Genomic DNA, 27,943 nt, shown 5'->3' with positions numbered 1-27,943 from the left:
GTCATCACAGGGCAAGCCCCCCGTCGGGGCCGGGCCCAGTCATCACAGGGCAAGCCCCCTGTCGGGGCCGGGCCCCCGTCATCACAGGACAAGCCCGCTGTAGCTCTGACCACAGCCGAGAGAGAGGCCAGGAGGGAAAGCTCCTGCAGGTGGGATGTCTGCCCTGGAAAGGACACTGTCACCGCTGTCACGGTTTAAGACTGGTGGACACCATACAGGGAGGGGCTCAAGGCCAGGGCTTCCGGTGGCTTTGGGTGTGAGCTGTGGATGCTTCTGTGAAAGAGCTGATGGGTTCCTGGACCGGCGAGGTTACCTGCCTGGAGGAAAGCCCGGGAGAAGCCTGAAGATGAGAAGACGGTGGAGTCCTGCCATGAAGGGCGGGAGCTGCCCCAGGCAGGTGGCCCTGGGTCCCTGTGCATCCGCGCCCCCCCGGGTTCGCCGGCCAGACCCCTCATGGCAGTGGCTCTGATAAACGTAGCCCCACTGAGCACAGGACTTTTCCCTTGGAGAACCGACAGCCAGCGACCCCATGAGCCCCACTGCTCTGGCTCCTGCCCGTGTGGTCCTCTCCTGAGCTGTACAGCGCGACAGCGCCCGCCCACCCACTGACCACAGAGGTCCTGTCACTCCAGCGTCGTCTACATTCACAGGGCACCGTGAGGCCGGCGGGAATTCCCACCGTGTGTCTCTCCTCAGCACGCCCGTCGGGAGCCTGTGGGGGTGTCACGGCAGGCCCGTCGGGAGCGTGTGGGGGTCACACGGCGGGCCCGTCGGGAGGGTGTGGGGTGTCACGGCGGGCCCGTCGGGAGGGTGTGGGGGTCACACGGCGGGCCCGTCGTGAGGGTGTGGGGTGTCACGGCGGGCCCGTCGGGGGTGTGTGGGGTGTCACACGGCGGGCCCGTCGGGAGGGTGTGGGGTGTCACACGGTGGGCCCGTCGGGAGGGTGTGGGGTGTCACGGCGGGCCCGTCGGGAGGGTGTGGGGGTCACACTGCGGGCCCGTCGGGAGGGTGTGGGGGTGTCACGGCGGGCCGTCGGGAGGATGTGGGGGTGTCACGGCGGGCCCGTCGGGGGCGTGTGGGGTGTCACGGCGGGCCCGTTGGGGGCGTGTGGGGTGTCACACGGCGGGCCTGTTGGGAGGGTGTGGGGTGTCATGGCGGGCCCGTTGGGGGCGTGTGAGGGTGTCACGGCGGGCCCATTCCCCACAGGGCCTGCACCACTGTGCTCCTGCCAGCGCTGACAAGGGTTCCCCGCCCCAGGTCCTCGGTCTCTCGTGACCAAGTATGTGAGTGTCTCCCCACATCTCCATCTGCCCTTCACGCATCACACGTCACAGAGGCCACATGTCTTCTGTTTTTGTGGGTTGTTCTGTGTGGTTTTTCTCTGTTTTTGTGGGTTGTTCTGTGTGGTTTTTTCTCTGTTTTTGTGGGTTGTTCTGTATGGTTCGGGGTGGCAGCTGCATAACTCTCTGCCTTTGTCAAAAGCTCATGTAGCCTGGACGCCCCTCCTTGGGTTCGGTTTGGCAAATCTTAGAGAAGGACTCGGATGGGTCCAGCTTGGGCCAGTCGTCTGCCCCTGGACCAGCCGGTCAGCAATGACCAGGGACAGGGTGACCCAGGTCAGCCTTCAACTGGGCCGCAGCCCCAAATTCTGGAATTATTTCCGAAAAAAGGGATATTTAACTCCGAGTTTCGGCACAGTACATTCAATAAATTTGTAACAACCTGAAAAAGCACAAACAGAAACCTAGAACCGTCTGGTAAGCAGGATGTGGGGAACCCTAGGGCAGACGGTCTGCACTGACCTGCGGCCCCGACAGCAGCTGGGTGACAGCACCTCACTAACGGGAGTGGGCCAAGCTCAGTAACCGTGGAAACCAAGGCAAGGCCCAAGGCCCACACACAGCAAACCTGCTTCTCAGAGGCACGCCGTCAGCAATTCTGAAGCCACCTTCTCGCACATCAGGGCTGAACAACGAATCCGTAGTATGTGCGGGAGCCAGGTCCCCCCGGTGCCCAAGAAAGCAGTTCCAGAAAAGCAAGTGGGGGACGAGCGTCAGAGGCCCCGATGAACTCGTGTGTATTCTAACGATGGTCACACGTGTGCACCCAAGGCCAGCCCCCACCACACACTGCCCGCTGTGTCTCCAAAGGGCTCCTGACAGGCTTCCCAGCTGGGCACGGCAGCTGCCACTGCGAGCTGGCCAGTCTGCACTGGGGTCCCAAGCACCACCATCTCTGATCTCCACCCATCAGATGTCGCCAGCACCCTCAACCCTCAGTTATTAAAAATCTTTTTTTTTTTTTTTTGAGATCCACCTCCCAGGTTCAAGCAATTCTCCTGCTTCTGCCTCCCAAGTAGCTGGGATCACAGGCGCCTGCCCCACACCTCACTAACTTTTGTATTTTTAGAAGGGGCAGGGTTTTGTCATGTTGGCCAGGCTGGTCTTGAACTCCTGACCTCGGGTGATCCTCCTGCCTCGGCCTCCCAAAGTGCTGGGATTACAGGCATGAGCCACCATGCCGGCCTTTTTCCTTTTTTTTGAGACGAGGTCTTGTTCTGTTGCCCAGGCTGGAGTGCAGTGGCATGATCTGGGCTCACTGTAACCTCTGCCTCCCAGGTTCAAGCGATTCTCCTGCCTCAGCCTCCGGAGTAGCTGGGACTATAGGCGCACACCACAATGCCCAGCTAATTTTTGTATTTTTAGTAGAGACGGGGTTTCGATACGTTGGCCAGGATGGTCTCCATCTCTTGACTTCGTGATCTTCCCGCCTCGGCCTCCCAAAGTGTTGGGATTACAGGCGTCAGCTCTACACTCAACCTTTTTTTTTTTTTTTTTTAAGACAGAGTCTTGCTCTGTCACCCAGGCTTGGAGCGCAATTGGGCAATCACGGTTCACAGCAGGGTTAACCTCCTGAGAAAAAGGATATCCTCCTGCCTCAGCTTCCCACGTAGCTGGAACTGCAGGCACATGCCACTACACTTGGCTATTTTTAATTTTTGTGCAGACATGGGGGTCTCACTTTATTGCCCAGGTCAGTGTCAAACTCCTGAGCTCATAAGGTCTGCCTGCCTCAGCCTCCCAAAGTGCTGGGAATAATGGCATGAGCCCCCTGTATGAGTGCCTGGCCAGGAACCACAGATTTCTGGAGAAATGTCTGAAAAGCTGATTCTAGGGCCAGGGTTGACAAAGCACCAGATGAGGCAGGAGCATCCTGTTGTGTCAGGGAGCTGGGAGTGGGGTTTCAACAGGACACAGGAAGAGAGGAAGCGGAGAGAAGAGTCTCAATGGCCAAAGCTGGAACAATCTGAGCAAAAAAATAGGCGCAGGAGCTCACGCCTGTAATCTCAGCACGCTGGGAGGCCCAGGCAGGAGGATCATTTGAGCCCAGGAGTTCAAGGGGAACCTGGACAACAAAGCAAGACCCTGTCTTCACAAAAAGTAAAAAACTAGCTGGGTGTGGTGGCGCACGCCTGTAGCCCCAGCTACTGAGTAAGCTGAGGCTGGGGGATCACTTGAGCCCAAGAGTTCAAGGCTACAGTGAGCTGTGATCATGCCACTGCACTCCAGAAATAATAAAAATAAACAGAACTTTTAAAATAATTAAGTAACAACAGCATCGGGTTATGACCTAAAGGATCAAATAAACATACACCAGCACACACTGTAGAAATAAACTACTGAACAGATAAACCAACAGGCCGGGAAAGTCCAGCCTCCTCACGGAGGAATTCCAGAAAATACAGACAAGCCTGCAGGAGGTGGGGCCAGATATTCTCCCCATAAGCTGGGGATTGACTTGGGGACTGGATTCCAGTGACCACAGCAGGGACGGAGAGGCGGCAGCTGAACAGTGAGGCCCGCAGACGCCCCCACCTAAGCACGGAGTGGACCTCGCCCGGGCTGAACCACAGGACCAGAGGGGCGAGACCGGCCCCCGACCTCTGCGCCTCCCTCCCAAAAACCCAGCGCCCCAGCCTGGCCGCAGGAAGACACCAGGCAAACCTAAGTCGAGGAAGTCAACAAAACACCTGGCCAGTCCTCCCCAGTGTCCAGGACCCGAGGAACTGCCACGGACCAGGAGACGGAGGGGCACGGCACCGCGTGTCGAATGGGAACAGCGTGTCCTGTCCTGGGGATGTGGGCTGCAAACGCGCTGCGGATTGAAGAAGGTCAGATTCTGTAGAGCGCGTGAATTCCCACACGCGTTCCCGCACCTGGCGGCGGCTTCTCCTCCCACCCGGCCCCTGGACCCGCAGGCACCGCAGGCACCGCTCCGGACCGGGATGTCCCCAGGAACCCTCGGGGCAGGCGCTGAATCCGGGCGGGGGCGGCACAGGGGGCGGGACGCAGGGGCACCGGCGCCTTCTGGAGCGGGAGGGGCTCCGCGCACCCCTGGGCGTGGGCGGCGGGAAAGGCCGGCACGTGCGTAAAAACGCACGGAGCCGCCGGCGCTCGGGCGCGCTGCGGCCAAGCGGCACCTCGGTAAACGACTTTAAAAACAGAACCGCCGCGGATTTTCCCTTTCCGACGGCAGCTGCGCTCTACTCTGAGTCTTCTCGGCCCAGGCACCCAGCGGAGGCGCCGCGATGGACCCCTTAGGACCGGGCGGGCGGAGTGGAGGGGCGGGGCGATCGGGGCGGGGCGGGGCCGCCGGCGGTGGGAGGGTCGCGTAGGCCCGCCTCGGACGGCCGGACGACGGCGCCGGAGGCTCAGAGCGCGTTTGGGCGGCGCCCGCCTCCTTTCTCCCGCGGCGGCCCGGAGTCCTAGCGCGCCGCGCCCCGGCCCCGGGATGCTGCTCCGGCCCCGGAGGCCGCCGCCCCTCGCGCCCCCGGCGCCACTGTCGCCGACCAGCCCGGACCGCGAGCCGCAGCCACCGGGAGACGCCCCGGCGACCCCGCCCCGGAGGCCCGCCTCGCCGAGCGCGCTCGGGGAGGTCATGTCGCCGGTCTCCCCGGGCTCCGCGCAGCGCACGCCCTGGAGCGCGCGGGAGACGGAGCTGCTGCTGGACACGCTGCTGGAGCCGGGCGTGTGGCGCGCGCTGCTCCTGGACCGCCGCCAGGCGCTGCCCACCTACCGCCGCGTGTCGGCAGCGCTGGCCCGGCAGCAGGTGCGCCGCACCCCCGCGCAGTGCCGCCGCCGCTACAAGTTCCTCAAGGACAAGTTCCGCGAGGCGCACGGCCAGCCGTCCGGGCCCTTCGACGACCAGATCAGGCAGCTCATGGGGCTACTGGGCGACAACGGGCGCAAACGACCCCGCCGCCGCTCCCCGGGACCTGGGCGCCCCCAGCGCGGCCGCCGCCCGGCCCCCGGCGCGCCCGCGCTCGCTCCGAGCGTACCAGGTAGGCGGGGGCCGAGGGGCGGCGGGGGTGGCGGGGGGAGGGGCAGGCGCGCCCCCGGACCCCCACGCGAGCGCCCGCTCCGCGTTCCCAGATACCGCCCAGCTGCCGGCCGCGCGCGACCCCGACGCGGACCCTGCCTGGAGGCTCCGTTTCAGCCCGTCCCCGCCGAAGTCTGCGGATGTCGCCCGCGCCCCGGGCTCCCCGTCAACCCCCGCCCCGACAGCCCTCGCCACCTGCCTCCCGGAGGACCGCGCGCCCGTCCGCGGCCCCAGTTCCCCGCCACCGCCAGTCCCCGACCCGACCCGCGAGGACCCCGACTCGCCGCCCGGCCGCCCCGAGGACCGTGCGCCCCCTCCGGCTGCTCCCACGTCGCTGAACGCCGCCCTGCTGCAGACCCTGGGGCACCTGGGCGACATCGTGGGCATCCTGGGCCCGCTGCGCGACCAGCTACTGACGCTGAACCAGCACGTGGAGCAGCTGCGCGGCGCCTTCGACCAGACGGTGTCCCTGGCCGTGGGCTTCATCCTGGGCAGTGCGGCCGCCGAGCGAGGGGTCTTCAGGGACCCGTGCCAGTGACGCCCGCTGCGGCCAGCCTCCCCTCTCCAGGCCGGGGCCCCTCCACCCTGATCCCTCCTGCTTTCTTCCCACCCCCGCTCCTAGGTACGTTCAATAAAAGCGTTGTTTTCCTAGGAGACTGGGCTGTTAAGGGGTGCTGGTCTCCACGCTGGGAGGGAGCGCAGGGACTGCAAAGGGCAGGGTAGGGCTCCAGCGCCCTCATCAAAGGGAGGGACTCCCACTGGCTCCTGAGGCGTGGATGGAGCTCCGTGGGGCTCACTCAAATGTAGCCCCAGGAGGCCACCTGGGGGGTGGTGGGCACGGTGCCTGCCGCTGACTCCTGGTTACCGCGATTCTCAAGGCCACAACAGACTCTCCCTGCTCCTTCTGGGGAGCTCCAGTAAGTAAGACAGAGGGGGAGGGTGGGCTTCGCTGGGGTTCTGGAGAGAAACTGAGGCTGACCCACCTCAGGTTGGGGGGAGGCGGCCTCCAAGCTGCCCAGCAGAGAACTCCCACTGACCCCGGAGTAGCATGGGGCGTTCCAAGGTCCTCCCGTAGCCTCGGGCAGTCTGGAGCCATCTTGCTGACCTCTCCCAGGTCCTTGGAAACAAAGGAGGAGGAGAAGCCACGCAGCTCCGGGGAGGTGGTTCTGGTCTGGGTGGGCCCTGGGCAGCGCTGAGCGGCTAGGGTGTGATCCTTGGGCAGAGACTGAGGGCAGGGTCCTTGCAATTTTGAGAAAACTGAAGCACACCTGCCCAGGAGGCATCTTTCCAAGTAGCAATAGAGGGCCCCTGAGTCAGAAGGCGGATTGGGTGGAGCCGGAGATACAAATGTAGCCTGGAGGAATTTCACTAGCATAACAATGCCTGCAAATTAGCAGGCCCATCCAGGAAGACAAGTGGCTTGCCCTGGGCCTGCAGCTAAATGGGGCTGGGGGTCCCCGTGGGTGGTAGGGTTGGAGCCCCCTCCGCACTTGCTTTTCTGAGGACCCGGAAGAATAGGTCCTGCAGGCACTGATGGCAGCTCCTGGGAATCAACACCTTGTCCAGGTCTGATGGGAGGCCTGTGAGACCACGCCTGCAAGAACTGACTCCAGGCGTCACCTCATTTAAAACAGTCTGGACACGCTGGCTCATCGCTGTAACTCCAACATTTTAGGAGGCCTTGGTCGGGGGGGAGGTGGATTCCTTGGTCAGGAGTTCAAGACCAGCCTGACCAACATGATGAAACCCTGTTTGTACTAAAAATAGAAAAAGTAGTCGTGCGTGGTGGCACGCAGTCTCAGCTAGGCAGGAGGCTGGGGCAGGAGAATCACTTGAACCCGAGAGGCAGAGGTTGCAGTGGGCAGAGATCACACCACTGCACTCCAGCCCGGCAACAGGCAACACTGTCTCAAAAAAAAAAAAAGCACTCTGGACCAGGCTCAGTGGCTCACGCCTGTAATCCTAACATTTTGGGAGGCCGAGGCAGAAGGATCACTTGGGCTTAGGCGTTCAAAACCAGCACAGGTAACATGGCGAGACCACATCTCTATTAAAAATTCCAAAATTAGCTGGGCATGGTGCCATGCACCTTTAACCTCAGCTATTTGGGGAAACAGGTGGGAGGATGGCTTGAGCAAAGCAGGTCGAGGCTGCATGAGCTGTGCTTGTGCTACTGCTGTCCAGCCTGGGCAACAAAGTGAGACCTTGACTAAAAGAAAGAAGTCTGTCCTCAGCTCCACCCTGCTGTGTTTCCTGAGAATCTCCAAGCTGGTAAAAACCTGTTGGATGAGCCAAGTTTGCAAGCATCCCCCCTCATGTACACAGCCCCCAAAGGTCAGAGACACAGGCTGGGGGCCCCATGGGGTCTGAAACAGCTGAAGTACACCCTGCCTGACAGCACGCCCAGGTCCCGTCGGCCACATCCCAGCAAACGCACCAACACCCTAAGTGTGGGGCTGTGCTGCCCCCTCACCGGGTTACTGGACACTCTGCCCTCCAAGCAGGAGCGATTTAGGGGCACCAGGCAGAATTCACCTGCCTTCCTGTTCAGGCAGTAGGGTGAGGGTCACGTGCCATGATCCTCCTGAGCCCGGTATCAAAATAATGAATCTGAACACGCAGGCCCTGGACCTCTAATACTTTGTAATCTGGTGCAGGGAGTATATTTTGGCTGTTTAAAATCAATTTAGGGGCCAGGTGTGGTGGCTCATGCCTGTAATCCCAGACTTTGGGAGGCTGAGGCAAGAGAATCACTTGAGCTCAGGAGTTCGAGACCAGCCTTGGCAACATGCCAAAACCCCAACTCTACAAAAAATACAAAAATTAACGGCATGGTGGCATGCACCTGTAGTCCCAGCTTCACTGGAGGCTGAGGCAGGAGGATCACTTTGGCCCCGGAGGCCGAGACTGCAGTGAGCTGTGATCGCATGAGGCACTCCAGCCCGGGCAAAAGCCTGTCTCCAAAATAAATAACTGGCTCTATGGACATTGCAGGATTAATCTCCTGTGTGCTGTTTAATGGGGCCAGGGTTTGAGCACAGCTGGCCTAGCTTGCCCAGGCCCTTAGCTGGTTTCTTTAGCGTCCTTCACTTGTCTGCTCTTCCCAAGGTCCCTCTAGCTGACCCAGCAGCAAGGTCCCAGCTGTTGGTGCCATCTGTCTTAGGCTGGGGGTCCTCTGTGTATGGCCAGGTATATGCAGACCCCTGGACCAGGCGCTAGGCTGGGCTCATCTTGCCCCATGACTGATCACTAGGGTAGGACAGGGTCCCCCAAGACCTCTCTTCAAATCGGTGCCCCTGTGGTCTCAATAGGGGCCCCCTAGACAGTGACTTGCCTCTTTTTAAAAACTGTAGTAAAATGCATCTGACGTAACTTCCATCGCAGCCACTTCTAAGTGCACAGGTCCCTGGTGTCCCAGACGTTCACAGGCTTGTGCGGCCGTCACTACATCCACCTCCATAACTCACCCCATCTTCCAGACTGAAACTTGTCCCTTGAACACCGGCTCCCACCTCTCCTCCCCCAGCCCCTGGTAAACACCCTTCTGCTTTCTGTCTATGAATCTGACCACTCCAGATAACACACAGAAGACGATCTTCTTTCTGTGCCTGGCTGGTTTTGCCCAGCGTGACGTCCTCTAGATCCACCCGCGTTGTAGCCTGTGGTGGGATTTGCTTCCTTTCTGAGGCTGAATCATACTCCACGTGTGGAGGGAGCATGCCTTCGCTGTTCATCCGTGGTGGGTTGATGGACAGTGTCCTGCTTCCACGTCTCTAATGCTGCTGTGCTCATGGATGTACAAACATCTCAGAAACCCTGTCTTCAGTTCTTCCTGTACCCAGAAGGGGACTTTGTACGACAATTCCATGATTCGTTTTTGGAGGAGCCCCCAAGCTCCTTCCCACAGCAGCTGCATTCCCACCAAGAGTCCCCAGAGCACCCCCAACTTCACCTCCCCGCCACACTTGCTGTTTTCTGGGTTGTTTTTTATGTATTTATGTATTCAGTGTTGCCATCCCAATGGAGGTGAGGTTTGCACCTTTTTCTGTTTTGTTGTATTGTAGAGATGGGGTCTTGCTAGGTTGCCCAAGCTGGTCTCAAACTCCTGGGCTCAAGCAGTCCTCCTACCTCGGCCTCTCAAAGTGCTGGGGTTACAGGCGTGAGCCAGCCACCGCACCTGACTTACCAACTGTTTTCAATAGCCTGTGGAGATACAGAAACATTCCACCCCATGACCGATGGCTTGGGGGACCCATCTGGCCAGTGTCTCCACCACAGACAGGGTCAATCTGTTGTCCAGGCTGGAGTGCACCTCCCAGGCTTTAGCAATCAATTCTGCCTCAGCCTCCTGGGTAGCTGGGACCACAGGCATGGGCTACCATGCCCCTATAACTGAATTTTTTTAATTTAACTAATTTTATTTAATTTAAATCGCTGCACGTGCCTCAGTTGTTACGTCCCACACCTCCAGCAGTGACTCCAGCGCCTCACGGTGGCTGCACCTCTGTAAGCCTGGTCCAGGAGGCTGGCCCGGCCCCTGTCAGAGGCCTGGGCACCCCAGGAGGATGCAGGAGCCGCACCCCTGCAGATGTTCTGGCCCCCACGGCTCTGAATCACCAGCAAAAAGGTCACAGACCAGGTCAGGTCTGCAAACTACCCGCTCACTGATCACAGCATGGGGAAAGAAGTGGGGGCATCGCGGGTGGGGGGATGCCCTGAGGCCATGCAGCATCTGCTCTCAGAGCTGTGGGCATCAAGACCACGGGTGAAGGCCAGAGAGATGCCTGAGGCAGCCAGAAGACAGGTGCACCCACAGCTCCCACACCTGCCTAGCACCCCTGGTGCTGGTCCCCTGTCCAGGAGGCTGTGGGGCCAGTGTCCAGTGGGAGCTGATTCAGGCCTGAGGTCGCTGTTGGCCACCTTGGTGCCCATGGCTGGGGCTTTCACCCTCAACCTGTGAGTAGGGTGCTGGTCAGAGAAGGCCTGCTGGACACCTCCCACCTGGCAAACAAAGTCAGTGGCCCCCACATCCCTCCAGGGGGCCTCCACCTGCCTGACTCCTCTCCTTTCACTTCCCACAGCCTCGAGAGCCACTACGGGTGGGCTCCTTTTCAGGTTTAGCCTTAGTGCCTGACTCACCTGCAAAACCTCTTGGAATTGAGTCAGCCCCTACTCTGCTGCCCTGGTGCCCACCCAGCCCTGCAGGCGGTGGGAAGGGGCACTTGCAGGCAGCGGTCACCCCGAACTTCCCAAAGCCTCTGCTCTGTCCCTGGAGGGCCCCAAGGAAGGACAGGAGACGCAGGGAGAGGCAGGGGGGCCCTGAGCAGCCTTTCTCAGGCAGCGTCCAGGGAGCTGTGGCCGCCTGCGTGTCCCCCATCCTCACCCACCCAGTGGACTCCACTTAAATGCCCGACTGGGGCAGCGTGAGGCCCACAGAGCTGCCCACCCTCACACCTCCCTTACCCCAACCAGGAAAATTGGGGGCTCCGAAGGACAAAGCGGTGTTTAAGGCGGGGTGAGCTGCGCGGGGTGTGGCAAGAACCGACCACAGGAGAGGTGGGGGTGGGAGGGGGCATCGTCGGGGCCAAGTAGCTGCCGCCTCAGGTTACCCCTAGAGCATGTGACGGCTGGGGTGGTGTGGGGCCTGGGAAGAGGCGGGCCTGTAGGCTGGGAGGACGCCCAGACCAGTCCAGTGGATGGGTGTGTGGGGGGGGCGCGTAGGGTCTTCGGGGAGGAGGGGCGTGGAGTGCACGGTAGCGGGCATAGGGATGTCCAGGAGGGGAGAGTGTGGTGGTATTGGGGAGGGAGATGGGGAGACTGGGCGTGTCAAGGAGCGGGGCATGTCAGGGTGTCCGGGAGGAGGATGTGGAGGTGTGGAGGGGGACGGGGGAGAGTAGGGGTGTCGGCCTGGAGTGGGGGCTGTGTGGGGGTGTCAAGGAGGGCGCGCATGGGGATATGGGGAGGGGGGCGCGTGGGGGTGTCCGAGAGGCCGCTGGGGTGGGTGTTGGAGAGGGGTTGAGGCCTCTCCCTCAGGTGGTCCCGGAGGAGGCTCCAGTGAGTCTTGACGGGGCCGGCGGGAGCAGGGTGGTCTGGAACCGGCGGGAGCACGCGCTGGGCCTGGTGCCTTCCCTGAGCCCGTGGCCGCGGGTGGAGCCCGTTTCGGGGACTAGTTGGGCTCCGGGCCCTGTGTGGGGACCGGGCTGCCGGCCTGGGAGTGACACGGGATTTCGCCGCCCAGCGCTACCCCGTCCGGTCCCCGACGGTGGGGGTCGGGGCGGTGCCCGCGGGGGCTACGCTCTGGGGCGCGCGGGGACCAATTCTCGGGGGCGCCGAAGTCTCCTAGCAAGGGCAGCTCACCGGGACGCGTCCCAGAGCTGGGGGCGGACGGAGGCTTTGGTGACCCCAGGCCCCGGCTGCCGGAGGCGGGGAGGACTGAGCCTCCGCTGTGGGGCCGCTGGGTGGGAGACAGGGGCCACCCCGGCGCAGCAAGGGCCTGGATGGCGGCCCAGGACCGAGGGGGTGTCTGACCCTGCTGCATGGAGGCGAGGATGCCTTCGTACTTCGGGGGGTCGGAGGGGGCGTTTCAGGTGGAGGTGGAGTCGGGGGAGCTGGGAAACTGGGAGGAGGGTCTCCGTGCGGAGCTGGGGGGTGGGAGGGCTGAACGGCGTGCAGAAGGGGCTCAGACCCCGGGGGCCCCCGAAATTAGAAATGGAGAAGGGTAAGGCTGGGTGCTGGAACGTGTGTTGGTGCGTTTCCCAAGTCCACGCTTGTGGCGTTCCTCCTTATGTAAGGGTTGCTTCCAGGCCTTTTTCCTGCCTGTCGAATGTTCTGTGTTGGAGGGTCATGGGGGGTGCTGTCTTTTGCTCCATTTTGAGGCACCGCCCACAGCAGCCCCCACCACCAGGGCCTCTGCTCCCACGTGGCACGGCCGCCCCCACTGCCCCAGGGCTGGGGACCCGCCCCGGGGGCACCCTCGGAGCCAATCCTGTGGCCGCAGGCATCGGGCCCTCGCCGCCGCTGGTCGGGACACTCGGCCGGTCCCGGTCTCTCCGGAGACGAAGTGGGGAGGGGTCTAGGCCGAGCTCCGGGCCCCTATCCCGCCTATTTCACTCCCAGACGCCACGTCCAAAGCCCCCGGCGCCCCGCCCCCGCCCGCCTCCCCCTTGAGGGTCCGGGGACCTAACTGGGCCGGTGCACGGTCCAAGGAAGACCCGGGTCAGCGGCTGCGTGGTCCGTCCCCCGACCCCTCGCCTGGGACCCAGGTCAGCCGCCGATCGCTTCCCCGAGAAGGTCCCGCCAGCGCCCACCTCCCGGGCTCCCCCCTCTTTCTTAGCCTGGGAGGCTGCGTTGGGCGTTACCGGGGGACGAGGCCTGCGGGTCTATTTGATTTCGCCGGGCGGCTTGGGCGCTGAGGCGGCGGCGTCAGGGCCGGGCCCGGGATCTGGGCGGCTCGCTGGACCCCGTCTGCGCCGAAACCATGCGTGGCTTCCAGGGCCGGACCTGCGCTCGCTCCCAGTTCCCGCCGCAGGAGACGCAGGGCGGACCCCGAGCCCGAACCCTGGGGACACCGTGGCTCAGAGTCCGGCGGAGGCTCGGGGCGTGGCCGCGTCCCACCCTACGGCGCAGGCGATCCGGGGGCGTCGGAGACATTGCTCCCCTGTTCTCCGGGCAGCTCGGGCTGGAGGTTAGTGGGAGCAGCGACCGCGGTGACCGTCCCCGTGAGGTTTGCGCTCCACAGACCCCGGTGGCTCTGTCCCGGCCCTGGCCACCGTGGGGACAGCCCGGCTTGACGGGAACGCGCCAGTCGCGCAGCCGAAGTGGAGTTGCGAGCCCTTGAAGCTCAGGATGGGGTCGGGGAGCCACGCGCGCCCGAATGCCCGGGAGCGAGTCCCCCAGAGGAGCCGGGCCGGGGCTGGAGGCGGCGGAGTCCACTGAGCGCGAGGCCCCTCCCGGCACTCCCCCCACGCGCGCCGCTCCGCCAGGCCCTCCGCTAGGCCCTCCGCTGTCTCTCCTTTCCCGGAACGCCTCCTGGGGTCCTGCGCGGACGCGGCGCACGCAGGCACCGGCCGAGTCCGCCCTGACTCTCCCAGCCTGAAGCCGGCTCGCGCTCAGGTGTCCGGGCTGGACACACGCTCCAGCGTCCCCACGGAGAGGAGAGGTGGCCGGCCCTCGCTCGGGACGCGCCCGAGTGGGAGTGGGACCCTCTTCCCTGCCTGCGGCCCCGGCCTGCGAGATGGGGGTTGGGAGAGATGAAAGGAATCCGCCGTTCCCGAACCCTCACTGCTCCGGGAACCAGGCCCGCAGCCCCGCCCTTCCCCCAGACATCTAGGAGCGGGGAGGTGTGAACGGCCTCCTTTGTGCCTCTGAACGGAGGCAATTAGGCGCTGCTTATCTGGGAATTAGTCGTCCCAGCAAACCGGGCTTCCGCCCCCTCCTCCTGGGCGTATAAATGGCGGAGCCCGCGGTGCCACCCGCGCCTGGCCAGCCCCGCCTGGCCTTCCCTCCGGCCCACCTGGCCGCCATGCGTCTCTCCTCCTCCCCACCTCGTGGCCCGCAGCAGCCCTCCAGCTTTGGCTCGGTGGACTGGCTCTCCCAGAGCAGCTGCCCGAGGCCCACCCACACCCTCAGGCCTGCCAACGCCTCCCCAGGGGTCCTGCCTGGCCTGGGCCAGGCACCAGCTACCCGGGAGCCCCCTCAGGCCATCAGCATGGAGGAGGCTAGGTCCCCACATCTGCCTGTGCCGCAGAGGACTGTGGCTGGTAGGTCCGGATCGGGGGTCCCTTCATTTCCAGGTGGAGATGGGAGTTGGGGAGAGGCCAGGACCCAGGCGGCTGCATCCCCCGCAGTGGCCTGCGGACTGGGGCAGGGCCTGAGGCTTTTCCTTGAGGACCGGCCAGGGCCTGGCCTGCGCCCTTCCTGGAGCACAGCTTCCCAAGGAACCAAAGCCTTGACGGGGATTTTCTCTCCTTGAGCCCCCAGTGGGCTCCCCTGCCTGTCCTGTCACCCCGTTCCCCACCCCAGCCTGGTGGTGAGGGACCGCCCAAGGAGTCCCAGTCTGCACTTCCCTGCCCCGATTCCAGGCGCCCCCCAAAACACAGCGCAGACTTGGGTCCCGTTCCTCTGGTGTTCCAGCCCCTCGGCCATCGGGACCCAGGTCCAAGGGCCCCAGTGATTTGCCAACCTCCCAGCACCTAGGTTCAAGCCGGTCCCAGGCCTCCTGGAGTACAGCTGTCTTTTCTTAAAGAGTGCCGTGGGTTTGGTGTAAGGGTGGCCGTGACCGGGGCCTGCAGAAACTGAAGTTGTCTCTGTCCCTGTGGTCTGCTGACAGCAAAGGTTCTCCGCGTTTGTCTGTTAGTCTTTGCGATGTCATCTCGGGTTTTAGGTTTAAGGTAGTACTTGGTCAAAAGTGGGGTTGACATTGAAAGTTTTCACTTTTTTTCTTTTTAACGACGGGGTTTCACCATGTTGGTCAGGCTGGTCTTGAATTCCCGACCTCACGTTATCCTCCTGCCTTGGCCTCCAAAGTGCTTGGATTACAGGCGTGAGCCACCGCGCCCGGCCTGAAAGTTTTCAATTTTAAAAGTCTCATCCTTACGGAGTAACCTTGTGTTCAGGGAGGTGAGAATGTAAATGTGTTCTCCGCAGCTAGTTAGCCTGCTCCACCCCAAAAAAGCCAGCCCTCCCCACCCTGCACCCACTCCTGGTGCTGACCCCTACAGGCCTCCCCGACGCACGGCACTTGCTTTCCGGGTCTGCCGAATGCTTTCAGGTTAGCGTTGAGACAGACTGTAAAGTGCACTTCCTCCGCAGAAACACCCGTGAGCATTTTGGTCAGACTCGTGGTGAATGTTGATTCATTTCACCAGTTGGCCTCCTTCCTGGGACTCAGCCCAGATGCCCAGGCCACGGTGTGGGGCTTTTTAACACCAACCCCCATCCCTCCTTCTAGAAATTAGAAAACAGACGAGACGGAGACAGGCCTGGAGATGGAGACTGAGCTCCCTGGGTGGGGCCCAGGCCTTTGCATATAATGGAGTCTACCTTACCTGGCTGGAAGGTCGGGAAGGGCGTTCTCGGAAGCAGCTTCTGGAAGGGAAGTGTGGGATGGGGCAGAAGGGAGTGAACTGAGCAGGGGTCAGTCCCACAGTGCCGTTAACATTCCTTCCTGCCTCGAGCCACCTCGCTGGGCCAGGTTGCTGGTCCCAGTCAGGTGAGAAGATCTGCCCGGGCCATCCCTGCCCCAGCACAGCTGTCTTCACCTGTTGTTACCCGTGGCCGGGAGCCTGCCCTGTGGGGCCTGTGGAGCCGAATGCCCTTACCCTCTCCGGCAGGGTTGAGTGGGGAGCCAAACCCCTGGCGGGCTCCCCTGTCCACACAGCCTTCAGCACCAAGCAGGTCCGCGCCCTGGAGGGCGTCTTCCAGCACCACCAGCACCTGGGCCCTCTGGAGCAGAAGAGGCTGGCCAGGGAGGTGCAGCTCTCAGAGCTCCAGGTGAGGTGGGCCAGGCAGACTGGGGTGGGCAAGGGTGGCCTGGTGGCCTCCTTTCACCCCTGCTGCCATCTTGGTTTTCCTGCAGGTAAAAACCTGGTTTCAGAATCGCCAGATGAAGCACAAACGGGAGGTGCAGGATGCCCAGCTGAACAGCCCCTTTTTGGGGTCTCTCCACCTGCCCCCGGCTCCCCACTCACCGTCTCCTGGCCTGGCCAGTGACCTGCAGCTGCTGTGCCCCTGGGCACCCCTGCCCAGGCCCCAGGCTCTGATGCTGCTCCTGGGCTCCTTCTGGGGTCTCTGCCAGGTGGGACAAGAGGCCCTGGCCTCTGCCTGGCCATCCTGCTGCGGGCAGCCCCTGGCATACCACCTCTAAGCCCAGGACATGGCGTGCAAACTCGGGGACCAGTGCTGTCCATGGGGCCCTGAGGCCTGCGTGCTCTGCCTCAGACGGGGGATGCATTTTGAGGAAGCACCTAACACGCGGTCTGTGCAGCGGGCACCTGGCGCCCGCCGGAGGACAGAGCTGCTCTGTTTACACCTCTCACCCTGAGCCACGCAAAGGTTCTGGAGATTTCTGGAGAATATTAAAGCCACCTCTTGGCTGAAAGATTTCAAAAGGGTCAGTTTAGGAAGTCAATGAAGGGTCAGTGAACAGAGTCAAATGCAGCAGTGGACTTGTTATGGGTAGGGCTTTCAGCATATGGTAAAAGGATAATTTGTTTTTTAAAAAGTGTTGGAAAAACGGGTTTTCCAGTTGGAAAAAGTAAAGGTTGTAAGCTTTGTGTGTAAAAAAGAAAGCCACGAAGGATTGGAAGGGAATGCAGGTGTCATATTTATAACCTTGTGGTGGGTCCCTCTTCGCAAGGACCCCAAAGCTGGAAAGCCGGAGAGAACAAAGGTGAAAGTGAACGTGTGCGCTGGGGCCTCCGTGCGCTCTGGGCTGTGTGTGAGCCGGGACTGTGCCTGCAGCCTGCTGGACGCTGCTCTTCTCTGGCCAGGGAAAGCCGGCAGCCGGGACCTGCGGCCGTGCCTGGACTGACTGTCCTGCCTGTCCCCACTCTCCAGCTGTGCTCGTCCGTCCCCCTCCTCACAGCAGCCTCGGGACAAAACGACGACTCCGGGACAGCACTTCCTGCAGAAAGTCTAGAAGTGCCCAGCATGGGTGGCACGGAAGCCCTCCTCGGGAGGACCGCCCCTCGTGGATGGACCGTTCTGGGGGCAGACTCCTGGCTGCACACACGGCCTCAGACAAGCACGCGTCGGTCCACGTTGCCCCGGAGTGCCACGGAGGCAGGCTGCACGGGCGCCCAGGTGGACAGGTTCGGCCTGCCGGACTGCGAGGCAACCTGTGAAACCTACCCAGGCGTCCCACCAGAAACAATGTCCTGTGGCCATGTCCACGGCAAGGGCCACTTTCCCCTTGCGCATTTCTGCATTGCTGGAAGTGTTAGAACCAGCATGTGCTTTTATGATATAACCCCAGGAAAGGGCGGAAGAGCTGCTGTGCGCCCTGGACAGCGCGGACGTGTGGCTGTGGTTGGAGTCCGTGATAAAAGCCCACGTGTGCAGCCCCGCCCTCGGGAATGGCTTCCGGTCCCTGTGTGGCTCCGGCCACACACCGTTTGGCCCTGGTCTCTGAACTCCCCTGTGAGTACGGCCCTGAGCCGGTGACATCTTCAGGTCCTGCCACCACACTGGAGCCTACAAGGCAGCAGCCTCTCGGGGCTGAGCTGGGCCTTCCTAGGACCTGGCTTGATCCTGCAGAGGAGCAGGGCGGGCTCCACGTGTCCAGCAGGGACCCAGACACTGAGTTACGAGGGTCCTCAAGGCCCTGGGACCTAGGGAGGGCCCTGCCACCCAGAAATTCCAAACCTCCCTTCCTGAGCCCCGTCGGGCTGCCATGGGAGTCGGCTGCAGCGATGTAAAGAAGGCCCCACAAATGCACGCCCCTCTGTCCCCACAAACAGTGACCCCACTGCCCCCACGAGTGCAGTGCCCCAGCCGCCCCCATGAGCGCCATGCCCCAGCCGCTGTTTGCCCCACCGCACTCGACATCCCCATGAGGGCATCTGACAGGCATCGGGGATCCTGACCCTGCGCCTCTCCCATCTGCGCCTCTGCAGCCAGCCTGGTGCCCTCACCCTTGCTGGCTTGTCCATGTGCTGGGAGCAAGCCCATCCCCCACTCACAGTGCCAACCTCCAGGCAGACGTGAGGAACCCAGACCGTGCTCCCAGGCACACGGATGGAGGGTGACAGGGCAGACACCTGCACATCCCGGACAGAGATGAGACGTGTGTGTGTATGTGTGGGGGACTGTGCCCGTGTGTCGTGTATGTGCATGTGTGGGAGGTGCTGTGCATGTGCACTACGTGTGTTGAGTGTGCATGTGGGGGGTACTGTGCACACTGTGTGCATGTGTAGTGAACGTGTGTGCTGTGTGTGCCGCGTGCATGTGTACCGTGCGCCTGTGTGCCGCGTGCGTGTGTACCGTGTGCCGCGTGCGTGTGTACCGTGCGCCTGTGTGCCGCGTGCGTGTGTACCGTGCGCCTGTGGGTTGCGTGCGTGTGTACCGTGCGCCTGTGTGCTGCGTGCGTGTGTACCGTGCGCGTGTGTGCTGCATGCATGTGTACTGTGCGTGTGTACTGTGCGCGTGTGTGTTGCGTGCGTGTGTACTGTGTGCGTGTGTACTCTGCGCGTGTGCTGTGCGCGTGTATGCTGTACGTGTGTGCTGTGCGCATGTGTGCTGTGCGCGTGTGTGCTGTGCGCGTGTGTGCTGTGTGTGTGTGCTGTGTGCGTGTGTGCTGTGTGTGTGTGTGCTGTGTGCGTGTGTACTGTGCGTGTGTGCTGTGTGTGTGTGTGCTGTGTGCGTGTGTACTGTGCGCGTGTGTGCTGTGTGCATGTTGTGTGTTTCCCCCCAAGCCCTGGACTCCCTTTGTCACCTCCGCCTCAGCCTCTGTAACCCAAGCAGCCGTCAGGACGGGGAGGCTGACGGCCCAGGTGTGGACGGGGAGCCCTAGCTGCCTGTGCACCGGCCCAGGGCTGTGCTGGATGCCGCCAACCTTCCTGCTCACCCTCCTTTCCCTCTGAGCTGCTCGGCCGGCCGCACGGGGACGAGGGATGAGGTGGGAGGTGCAGTCGCTGTGAAATAGTCCCGCCAAGAATCTCTGCGAGCCTTCGCATCTAACTTCTGGCTGACAGGGACCCAGTGGACTCAGCTGGGCTGCAGAAGCCTCCAGGACGGAGGGCGGGTGGCCTTGGTGTGGAGGCCAGGAGACAGCCGCAGGCTCCCGCGGGAGCCGTAACCAAGAAGTGTGGGAAAGCACAGCCCTGCGGGGCTGGTGGGGAAGATTCCGAGGGGCTCACAGACGGTGCCGGGAGGGGTCTGTGTCCCCAGGTGTGGAGGACACCCTGTCTCCAGAGGCAGCACTCAGGACCTCAGATCTGAACCTGACGTTCAAATAATTCAAAAAACAGCATGCTATAAACATGGCAAAATATTCACTGCTGAGTCTTCGGGGAGTCAGTCCACCAGGCTTGAGCACTTCTCCTCTAGATCCTGCGCCTGAGACTGTCCAGGAGGCTGCAGGGAAGAGGCTGCTTGGACTCCGGGCGCCTCGCTGGCCCCAGCTTCCGTTTCGGGGCCCAGGACTCGATTCCATTCTGAGTCCAGGCTTGTTGGCTCCCAGGTCATGAGAGAGCGGCAGAGGCGGGTGGTCAGAAGCCCTGGAGCAAAGCGGGCTCGCTGAACAAAAGCAGGCCTCAGCCACCTTTTAGGGGGGTTGGCAGGGCCCTGCACAGTCCCCAGTAAAAGAATTACCTGAGCCGGTCACGGTGGCTCCCACCTATAATCCCAGCACTTTGGGAGGCCAAGGTGGGTGTGTCACGAAGTCAGTTTGAAACCAGCCTGGCCAAGATGGTGAAAACCCTGTCTCTACTAAAAATACAAAAATTACCCGGGAGTGGTGGTGGGCGCCTGTAATCTCAGCTACTCAGGAGGCTGAGGCAGGAGAATCACTTGAACCTGGGAGGCAGAGGGTACAGTGAGCTGAGATCGGGCCACTGCTCTCCAGCCTGTGCGACAGAGCAAGACACCGTCTCAAAAACAAAAAAAAAGGAAGAATTACCTGGGGGTACTGTCCGGAAATGCTGGCCCTCCTCCCATTGTCTCTGCAGCCTGGCGGGGAGGCTCTGTCACCCCGAGCTGAGAAAGTTTCCCTTTGTGCCCCGGAGTGATGGTCAGCTTCTCTGGGGCTCCTGAGTGCTCCCCAAAGCAGGGTCTCAGGGGGCCTCCTCTTTCTCCCACACCAGGAAGACCCTCATTCCTAGCCTGGCTGTCCGCAGAAGTCATGGTGTGACATGGGGCGGGCTCCCCCCAGGTGCCCCTTGGCCCCCACCCACCGTTCACGGGACAAGGGCCTCAGGACTGGGGGGCTGTGGTCAGGAGGCCTGCGTGTCCAGGGTGCATTCCAGCCCCATCCTGGTCCCTGCATTGCCACCGATGCCCTCAGCAGGGTCTCAGCGGGCTGGACCTGATACATGGGTCTGGCTCAGCAAGCTGGATGGCCTCCCTTGTGGGGGCTTGACACTTAGGAACCCTGCCTGCCTTCCTAGGGGAGATTCACCCATCTCCCTGCCCAGGAAGCCGCCCACCCTGCAGTGCAGGCGAGAGGGCACAATCCGTCTCAGCTGCCCAGCGCCCAGGGAGGGCAGGGCCCCCGGAACCACAGCTCTTCGGGGGAAATAGGCGCCGTGCTGGAGAGGTGGGGCCTCTCCCTTCGCAGCCCAGCAGCTGCTGTTGGTTACACCGCAGCCCTGGGGGGACAGAGCCAGGCTGCATGCATAGAGTAGGGCAGAGCCTTCGGCTCCCTGGATCCAGCCACGCCGCCCCTGCCGTTCTGCGGCCACCGTCTGTGAGTAACAACACGCCACTGCATGTCCACGCATCGCAGTGCCGTGACACCTGCTTCAGGCCGTGCGGATTTGAAACCCTGTTCAGGTCCTGTGGGGAGTGACTCAAAGGCCTGGAAGAGACTCCCCAGCAGGCCAAACTCCACCCTTCTCCAGGGGGCGGGGGGAGCAGCCCAGCCTGTGGGGTGGGGGCGTGGTCGAGCCTGTGTTGGGGGCTGTGGCTGCCCTTCCACGTGTGGCCTGGAGATCCCCCAGCTGGAAGCACCCCACTCCTCTGCCTCCTGCCTGATCTTTCCCCTTGGACACCCAGGCTTCAGGCTGTGAGGGAGGTGGGAGCTGGGAGGTGACTATCAGATGGGATTGGGGCTGGGCTTGGGGAGGCAGCCCCTAATAAGGGGCACCTGGGGGCTCCAGCTCAGTCAGCCTGTTGCTCATTTGCTGGGCTGATTGGAGATAAAGGCTCTGCAGCCTTCAAACCCCCGGGCTCGGCCCTGCAGGCTGACAAGGACTCTTTGGATGGAGGGTGGGGCCTCCCAGACTGTTCAGGCCTCCTTGGAAGACAGCAGCCGACAGTCATTCTGTAAACTGGGCTGATGAGGGCCCCCTGTCCATTTTTCTTCCTCAGGAAGTCAAGACTGCAGTCCCACCCTGGTCATCCTGGCGGCTCGGTAGCCACAGGCCCCCGGCCCAGGACAGACGACTGCCCCTCACCCCCACAGCCGCTCTTCTGGGCTCTCCCAGCACTGCTGGTGCGGTACCAGGCTCTGGACTTGTGGTGACCTTGGTCATCAGACGAGTGGGCCCCAGGCCTGTGCCCAGCCCAGGCCCCGACCAAGACCTGGGAATCTTTTCATCCCCACTACGTTTACACATTTTTAATTAAGTGTCCCCAAGCCCACCGAGAGTGAGAGAAACACCAACACCACAGAGTAGCTTTATCTAAATTTGTTTATTGTCAAAACTTTACCACACTTCACACATTTAAATGAAATTACTCTACTGAAATTTCTGGCCAGAAAATCAACTTATACCTATGATTACAAAAGTGATGAAGTGGGTAAGACGCAAAAGGGCTGGGCGTGGTGGCTCACGCCTGTAATCCCCGCACTTTGGAAGGCCAAGGCAGGTAGATCGCCTGAGGTCAGGAGTTCCAGTTGACCAACAAGGTGAAACCCCAACTACTAAAAATACAAAAATTAGCTGGGTGTGGTAGCACGTGTCTGTAATCGCAGCTACTCGGGAGACTGAGACAGGAGAATTGCCTGAACCTGGGAGGCGGAGGTTGCAGTGAGCCAGGATCTCGCCACTGCCCTCCAGTGAAGGAGCAAGACTCAGTCTCAAAAAATAAATAAAGAAGCAGCAAAAGCCACCGGACCCGAGTGCACGCAGCCTCCACCACTGCGTATGTAAGAAACGGGCCCCACGGTGAGTACAGCTTCGTAGTCTGCAAAGAATTTCCAAAGAATGAGTCATAGATCCTCCCAGCCAGAGCCCGGACCCCAAAATCCCGGCTCTGCTGTCCCCGACGGGCACTGCCCTGTCCCCCAGGCAGCTCCAGCGCGCAGGCCTGTCCCGGCGCCTCCCGTAATGCGTCCACCCCCAGCTCCGGTCAGCCTGGTCACAGGGCACAGCCCAGCTCCAGCCCTCCTCTCTTCATCCTGGGCCCCAGCTCGGGGGCTGCCGAGATCAGCCCAGGGGAGAGGCCTGGGCCACGTCCCCGCCAGGCACTTCCAGGACCCACACAGAAGCACGCGACGCACGTTTGCCTAGTCCTGGAATGTCTGGCCCCTTTCTGCCCCAAAGACACGGGGGTCAAGGCCCCAAGGCTCCCGGACCGGGAGGGAGGGAGCAAGCGGAGTCGGCAGTCAGGACTCAGGTGCCGCGTGGAGGACCCACCGCCCCATCTTCCCATGCCCTATACCTCTTTAGGCCAGATCCTCAAAGAAGTATATGCATAGGAAAAAGGAACGGCGGGCGGCTCTGCGGGGCGGCTCCTCAGCACCGGGGTGGCTGTCCTCAGGCAGGGTCCCGTGCCGGGCGGGAGGGAGAAGTCCGAGACCTGGTGGGTGGTGGGCGCCGAGGTCCTGTGGGAGTGAGGAGGGCAGAACCAAGCCCGGGCCGGGTCCCTGGAGGCGCCTTGGGCCTCGGCTTACCTTCGGTCCAGCCTCCTGGGCGGCCGGCACTGGGTGGGCGGCGGAGAACTCTCCCAGCCAGAGTTCTGCTGCTGCCTCGTGAGCTCCACATTTATGCGCAAGAGAGACCTTGGCCGCCGCCGTCACATGCTGCCAGAGTGCTGCTCTGTGCCAAGGACCCCGTCCCACCCCCACACCTGCCAGAGCGGGGCACAAAGACCTGCTGTGGAGGAGGCTGACCCAGGGCCCAGCAGGCGGGCAGGCGGGGGCTGCGGGCCGGGGGCTGGGCTGGGGCTGGGACGGGGCCAGGCTGGCCACCCATCCTCCCCCAGCCCTTATCTCCCTGTGCGCCTCTGCCTGCGTCAGGGCCCGGAAAGCGCACGTGGGAGAGAATCGCTTGTCGGGGAAGGGGCCATCTCTCCCTCCTGGGCCTGCTCAGCTCAGCAATAAGACTACCTCAGGCTCATGCTCACGGGCTCCCAGAGCCCCCAGCCGGCACGCCCAGCACGGTCCCGGTCTCCGAGAACCAGACCCCACCCCTAGGGCAGGCGGCCTCCACGGCTGGGGCCCCCCGAGGGTCCACAGCATCAGGCAGACGCTGGTCCAAACAGTCAGGCCCAGAGCCTTCCCCGGGCCACAGAGCCCCAAGCACGTGGAGAGGGGCCGGGCTCTGCAGCCTTGAGGGCAAGACTGCAGGGCCGGAGGGAGAGGCCGCCCAGGGACAGCAGATCAGACCTGCAGCTGCCCACACAGAGTGAGACCACACAGGCAGGCAGATACCCTCTCCCAGGGCCAGGAAGCCCCCGGCCAAGGGGCCCAGGTAGGCAGCAGAGCTCCTGCAGGCCTGCGGCTGCCCCCGTGTCCCAGGCTCAGGACACAAGGAAGAGGCCCAAAGACATCCATGGGAGTCCAGGGGACGGGGCTCCTGAACCCCAGTCACAGACACCCGGCCCTCAGGAGTCTAGGGACAAGGCGTCTCAACCCAGCCAGTGGCCTCTCCCCAGGACATGGGCAGGTGGAGGCTGGTGAAGGAGCAAGGCTGAGGCCTTGGAGGCGTCTGCAGTGATGAAGTTCTCATGGAGACTCAACGTCCCTGGGCAGCCTGTGCAGGCTCCTGGCTCCAGCACCTGTGATCTGTAGGCCCAGGGTCTCAGAACTGGCCCCACACAGCACCCACTTGTGGCAGGGACACACACAGAGACTCACACAGAGACACAGAGATACACACAGAGACACACAGACTCACACAGAGACACAGAGATACACACAGACACACAGAGAGAGACACAGAGACACAGAGATACATAGACACAGAGACACACAGAGACAGAGACTCACTCAGACACAGAGACTCACACAGACACAGAAATACACACAGAGCCACACAGAGACTCACACAGAGATACACAGAGACACAGAGACACACATAGACTCACACAGAGATACAGACAGAGACACATACAGAGACTCACACAGAGACACAGGTACACACAGAGACAGAGACACACACAGAGACACAGACTCACACAGAGACACACACAGAGACTCACACAGAGATGCACACAGACACAGAGACATACAGAGACTCAGAGATACAGACACAGAGACACACACAGAGACGCACAGAAAGACACAGACATACAGAGACACACAGTTACAGACACATAGAGACACAGAGACTCACACAGACGCACACAGAGACAGACACACACACACAGAGACACAGACACACAGAGACACACACATGGAGCCACGCACACAATGTGCCCACACACCTCCCACACACTGTTGCCTGTTGTGCTCGAGAGTCTCCTGTCACCTGGATGGCAGAGGCAGAGCCCTTGGTGGGGGAGGGCACCAGGGGCCAGATGGGGCTGTAAGACCGGGCAGTGCCCTCCTGGTGGCCCCTGAGGCAGCCAGGACCCCCCTGTGGGGAAGAACGAGTGGGCCCTGCTGGGCAAGAGGAGCCATAGGGACTGCCTACCAGGCAGCTCTGCAGACGCCCTGCTGGGAGCAGCCTCTGCCCGTCCCCTTGTGCAAACCTTCGACTGGCACGCCAGGCCACGCTGTTGATGGTTATGAACTGCCACAGCCACAGAGGGGTGGGGTGAGCGCATCAGTCAGTCCGAAGCCCTCCTGGTCAGGGCACAGGGCTGGCGACGGGCCCTGCTCAGGGCTGGACCCCTGCGAAGAGGCCCAGAGTGGGGACAGAGGGGCTGGTGGGGCTCCGTCCACCTGCTGGCAGGCTGAGGGCTGCCTTCTGGGGGAGGAGGTAACGTGGAGCTCAGACACATGCGTGCTCACACTCACTCCCACATGCAAACTCACACACACCACACACGTGCACATTCACACACGTGCTCACACTCCTGCAGGCACACACACGCATTCACACATGTTCACACCTGTAGGCACACTCACATGCACACACATGGACACACGCACACACATGCACATTCACACGGGCATGCTCATGCACTCCTGCAGGCACACTCACGTGCACACACACACACATTCACACGTGTATTCACACTCCTGCAGGCACACTCACGCACACACATGGACACATGCACACACACGTGCACATTCACACACGTGCTCACACACACTCCTGCAGGCACACACACATTCAGACACATATGTTCACACCTGCAGGCACACTCATGCACAAACATGGACACACACACACACACACATGCACATTCACATGAGCATGCTCATGCACTCCTGCAGGCACACTCACGTGCACAGACATGCACATTCACACGTGTATTCACACTCCTGCAGGCACACATGCACACACATTCACACACACATGCTCACACTCCTGCAGACACACGCACACATGCACACGTGCACACACATGCACACTCACATGCGTGCTCACACATGCTCACACTCCCTTAGGCACACACACATGCACACACGTGAACACACACATGCACATTCACACACTTGTGCTCACACTCCTGCAGGCACACATGCACACATGCACACATGCACATTCACACATGCACACATGCACATTCACACATGCGTGCTCACACACATGCTCATGATCCCCACTTCCATGAGAGCCCCAGATCCAAGGAAGGGTCCTTGGGGGTGCTGGCAGGGGCGGGGCCCCGCTCTTCCATCCACCTAGAACCTGCACAGAGAGCTCCAGCATCACACTTCCGGGGGGCTGGGCCCAAAAGGCTGCCTCAGAGCCGCCGTCCTGAGCCTGCACCTGGCATCAGCCCTTCCCGCTTACAGCTGCCCAGCGGGGCTTCTGGGAAACACGCAGCACAAACTCACCGTGCGCTCCCGGCCTCGGTTCTGCAGGAGGGAAGGAGGAGAGAGGCAGAGAGACGGAGAGAGACAGACAGACACAGAGACAGACAGAGACACAGACAGAGAGACAGAGATGGAGACAGTGGGGAGACAGAGACACAGAGACAGAGAGACAGACACAGAGAGAGACAGAGACAGTGGGGAGACAGAGACAGAGAGACAGACAGAGATGGAGACAGTGGGGAGACAGAGACCGAGAGACAAAGACACAGAGATGGAGAGACAGACACACAGAGAGACAGTGGGGAGACAGAGACACAGAGACCCAGAGACGGAGAGACAGACACAGAGACAGAGACAGTGGGGAGACAGAGACAGAGAGACAGAGATGGAGACAGTGGGGAGACAGAGACCAAGAGACAAAGACACAGAGACGGAGAGACAGACACACAGAGAGAGACAGAGACAGTGGGGAGACAAAGACACAGAGACACAGAGACGGAGAGACAGACACACAGAGACAGAGACAGTGGGGAGACAGAGACACAGAGACAGAGATGGAGACAGTGGGGAGACAGAGACGGGGAGACAAAGACACAGAGACAGAGAGGCAGACACACAAAGAGAGACAGAGACAGAGAGACAGAGATGGAGACAGTGGGGAGACAGAGACCAAGAGACAAAGACACAGAGATGGAGAGACAGACACACAGAGAGAGACAGAGACAGTGGGGAGACAAAGACACAGAGACACAGAGACACAGAGACGGAGAGACAGACACACAGAGAGAGACAGAGACAGTGGAGAGATAGAGACAGAGAGACAGAGATGGAGACAGAGACTGAGAGACAAAGACACAGAGATGGAGAGACAGACACACAAAGAGAGACAGAGACAGTGGGGAGACAAAGACACAGAGACACAGAGACACAGAGACGGAGAGACAGACACACAGAGAGACAGTGGGGAGACAGAGACACAGAGACACAGAGACAGAGATGGAGACAGTGGGGAGAGAGAGACAGAGAGACAAAGACAGAGACGGAGAGGCAGACACACAAAGAGAGACAGAGACAGTGGGGAGACAGAGACAGAGAGAGACAGACAGAGACGGAGAGACAGAGAGAGAGACAGTGGGGAGACAGACAGAGATGGAGACAGTGGGGAGACAGAGACAGAGAGACACAGATGGAGAGACAGACAGTGGGGAGACAGAGACAGAGAGACACAGAGGGACAGACCTACAGAGACAGACAGTGGGAGACAGAGACAGAGATGGAGATAGAGAGACAGAGACAGTAGGGAGATAGAGACAGAGACACAGACAGTGGAGAGACAGAGACAGCAAGATACAGAGAGACACAGATAGTGGAGAGACAGAAATGGACACAGAGAGAGACAGAGGCAGCGGGGAGGCCCTGGGCTATTTGAGGGCATCTCCAAGTTCTTCACTTTCTTTTCCTTTTTTTGGGTGATGAGCCCACACCTGCTGATGGGAAAGCACGTTAACCCTCCAGACAGGTGTAACGGGCATCCGGGGGTGGGAGGGGGCGGGCTTGCGTGCAGGTGTGAGGACAGCCACCTCTGCGGCCTCTGCAGATGGAGGAGCCCAGGGCCTGCCTTCCTGCTGACCCTATTGGCCAGAGCCTGGGAGCTGGGGTGACTGCTGTGGGGCAGGGGCACAGACCCACCCTGTTTCCTGTGGCTGCAGGGTAAGGCTATGGGCAGGCAGTGAAGTGCTGGGTGCTGTCTTGGGC

The 27,943-nt window shown here is 61.4% G+C and overlaps 2 protein-coding genes across 2 annotated transcripts; both read left to right on the top strand.

Annotated features, from left to right (window-relative positions):
* Positions 1 to 4,719: 4,719 nt before the first annotated feature.
* On the top strand, positions 4,720 to 6,011 carry UTF1 (undifferentiated embryonic cell transcription factor 1). Its single transcript, XM_017519923.2, has 2 exons — positions 4,720 to 5,341; positions 5,433 to 6,011. The coding sequence occupies exons 1-2, from the start codon at positions 4,792 to 4,794 to the stop codon at positions 5,915 to 5,917; spliced, it is 1,035 nt and encodes a 344-aa protein (XP_017375412.1). The 5' UTR covers positions 4,720 to 4,791; the 3' UTR covers positions 5,918 to 6,011.
* A 7,664-nt stretch (positions 6,012 to 13,675) lies between these two features.
* VENTX (VENT homeobox) lies at positions 13,676 to 16,335 on the top strand. The gene is given in 5 exon segments (XM_017519893.2): positions 13,676 to 14,138; positions 15,711 to 15,743; positions 15,746 to 15,870; positions 15,956 to 16,240; positions 16,243 to 16,335. Coding segments are annotated over 5 exon segments (846 nt in total). The 5' UTR covers positions 13,676 to 13,828.
* Positions 16,336 to 27,943: the final 11,608 nt, after the last annotated feature.

Source organism: Cebus imitator, unplaced genomic scaffold (genome assembly GCF_001604975.1).
Source record: "Cebus imitator isolate Cc_AM_T3 unplaced genomic scaffold, Cebus_imitator-1.0 Scaffold780, whole genome shotgun sequence".
NCBI classification, from domain to species: domain Eukaryota; kingdom Metazoa; phylum Chordata; class Mammalia; order Primates; family Cebidae; genus Cebus; species Cebus imitator.
Note: the sequence above shows the minus strand (reverse complement) of the source record. Positions and strands in the feature narration are given on the sequence as shown.

Bases quoted from the DNA above. Each gene is read 5' to 3' on its own strand.
- UTF1 (XM_017519923.2), top strand. From the start codon at position 4,792: ATGCTGCTCCGGCCCCGGAGGCCGCCGCCCCTCGCGCCCCCGGCGCCA. The intron at 5,342-5,432 runs GTAGGCGGGGGC...CCGCGTTCCCAG, and splicing joins GCTCGCTCCGAGCGTACCAG to ATACCGCCCAGCTGCCGGCC.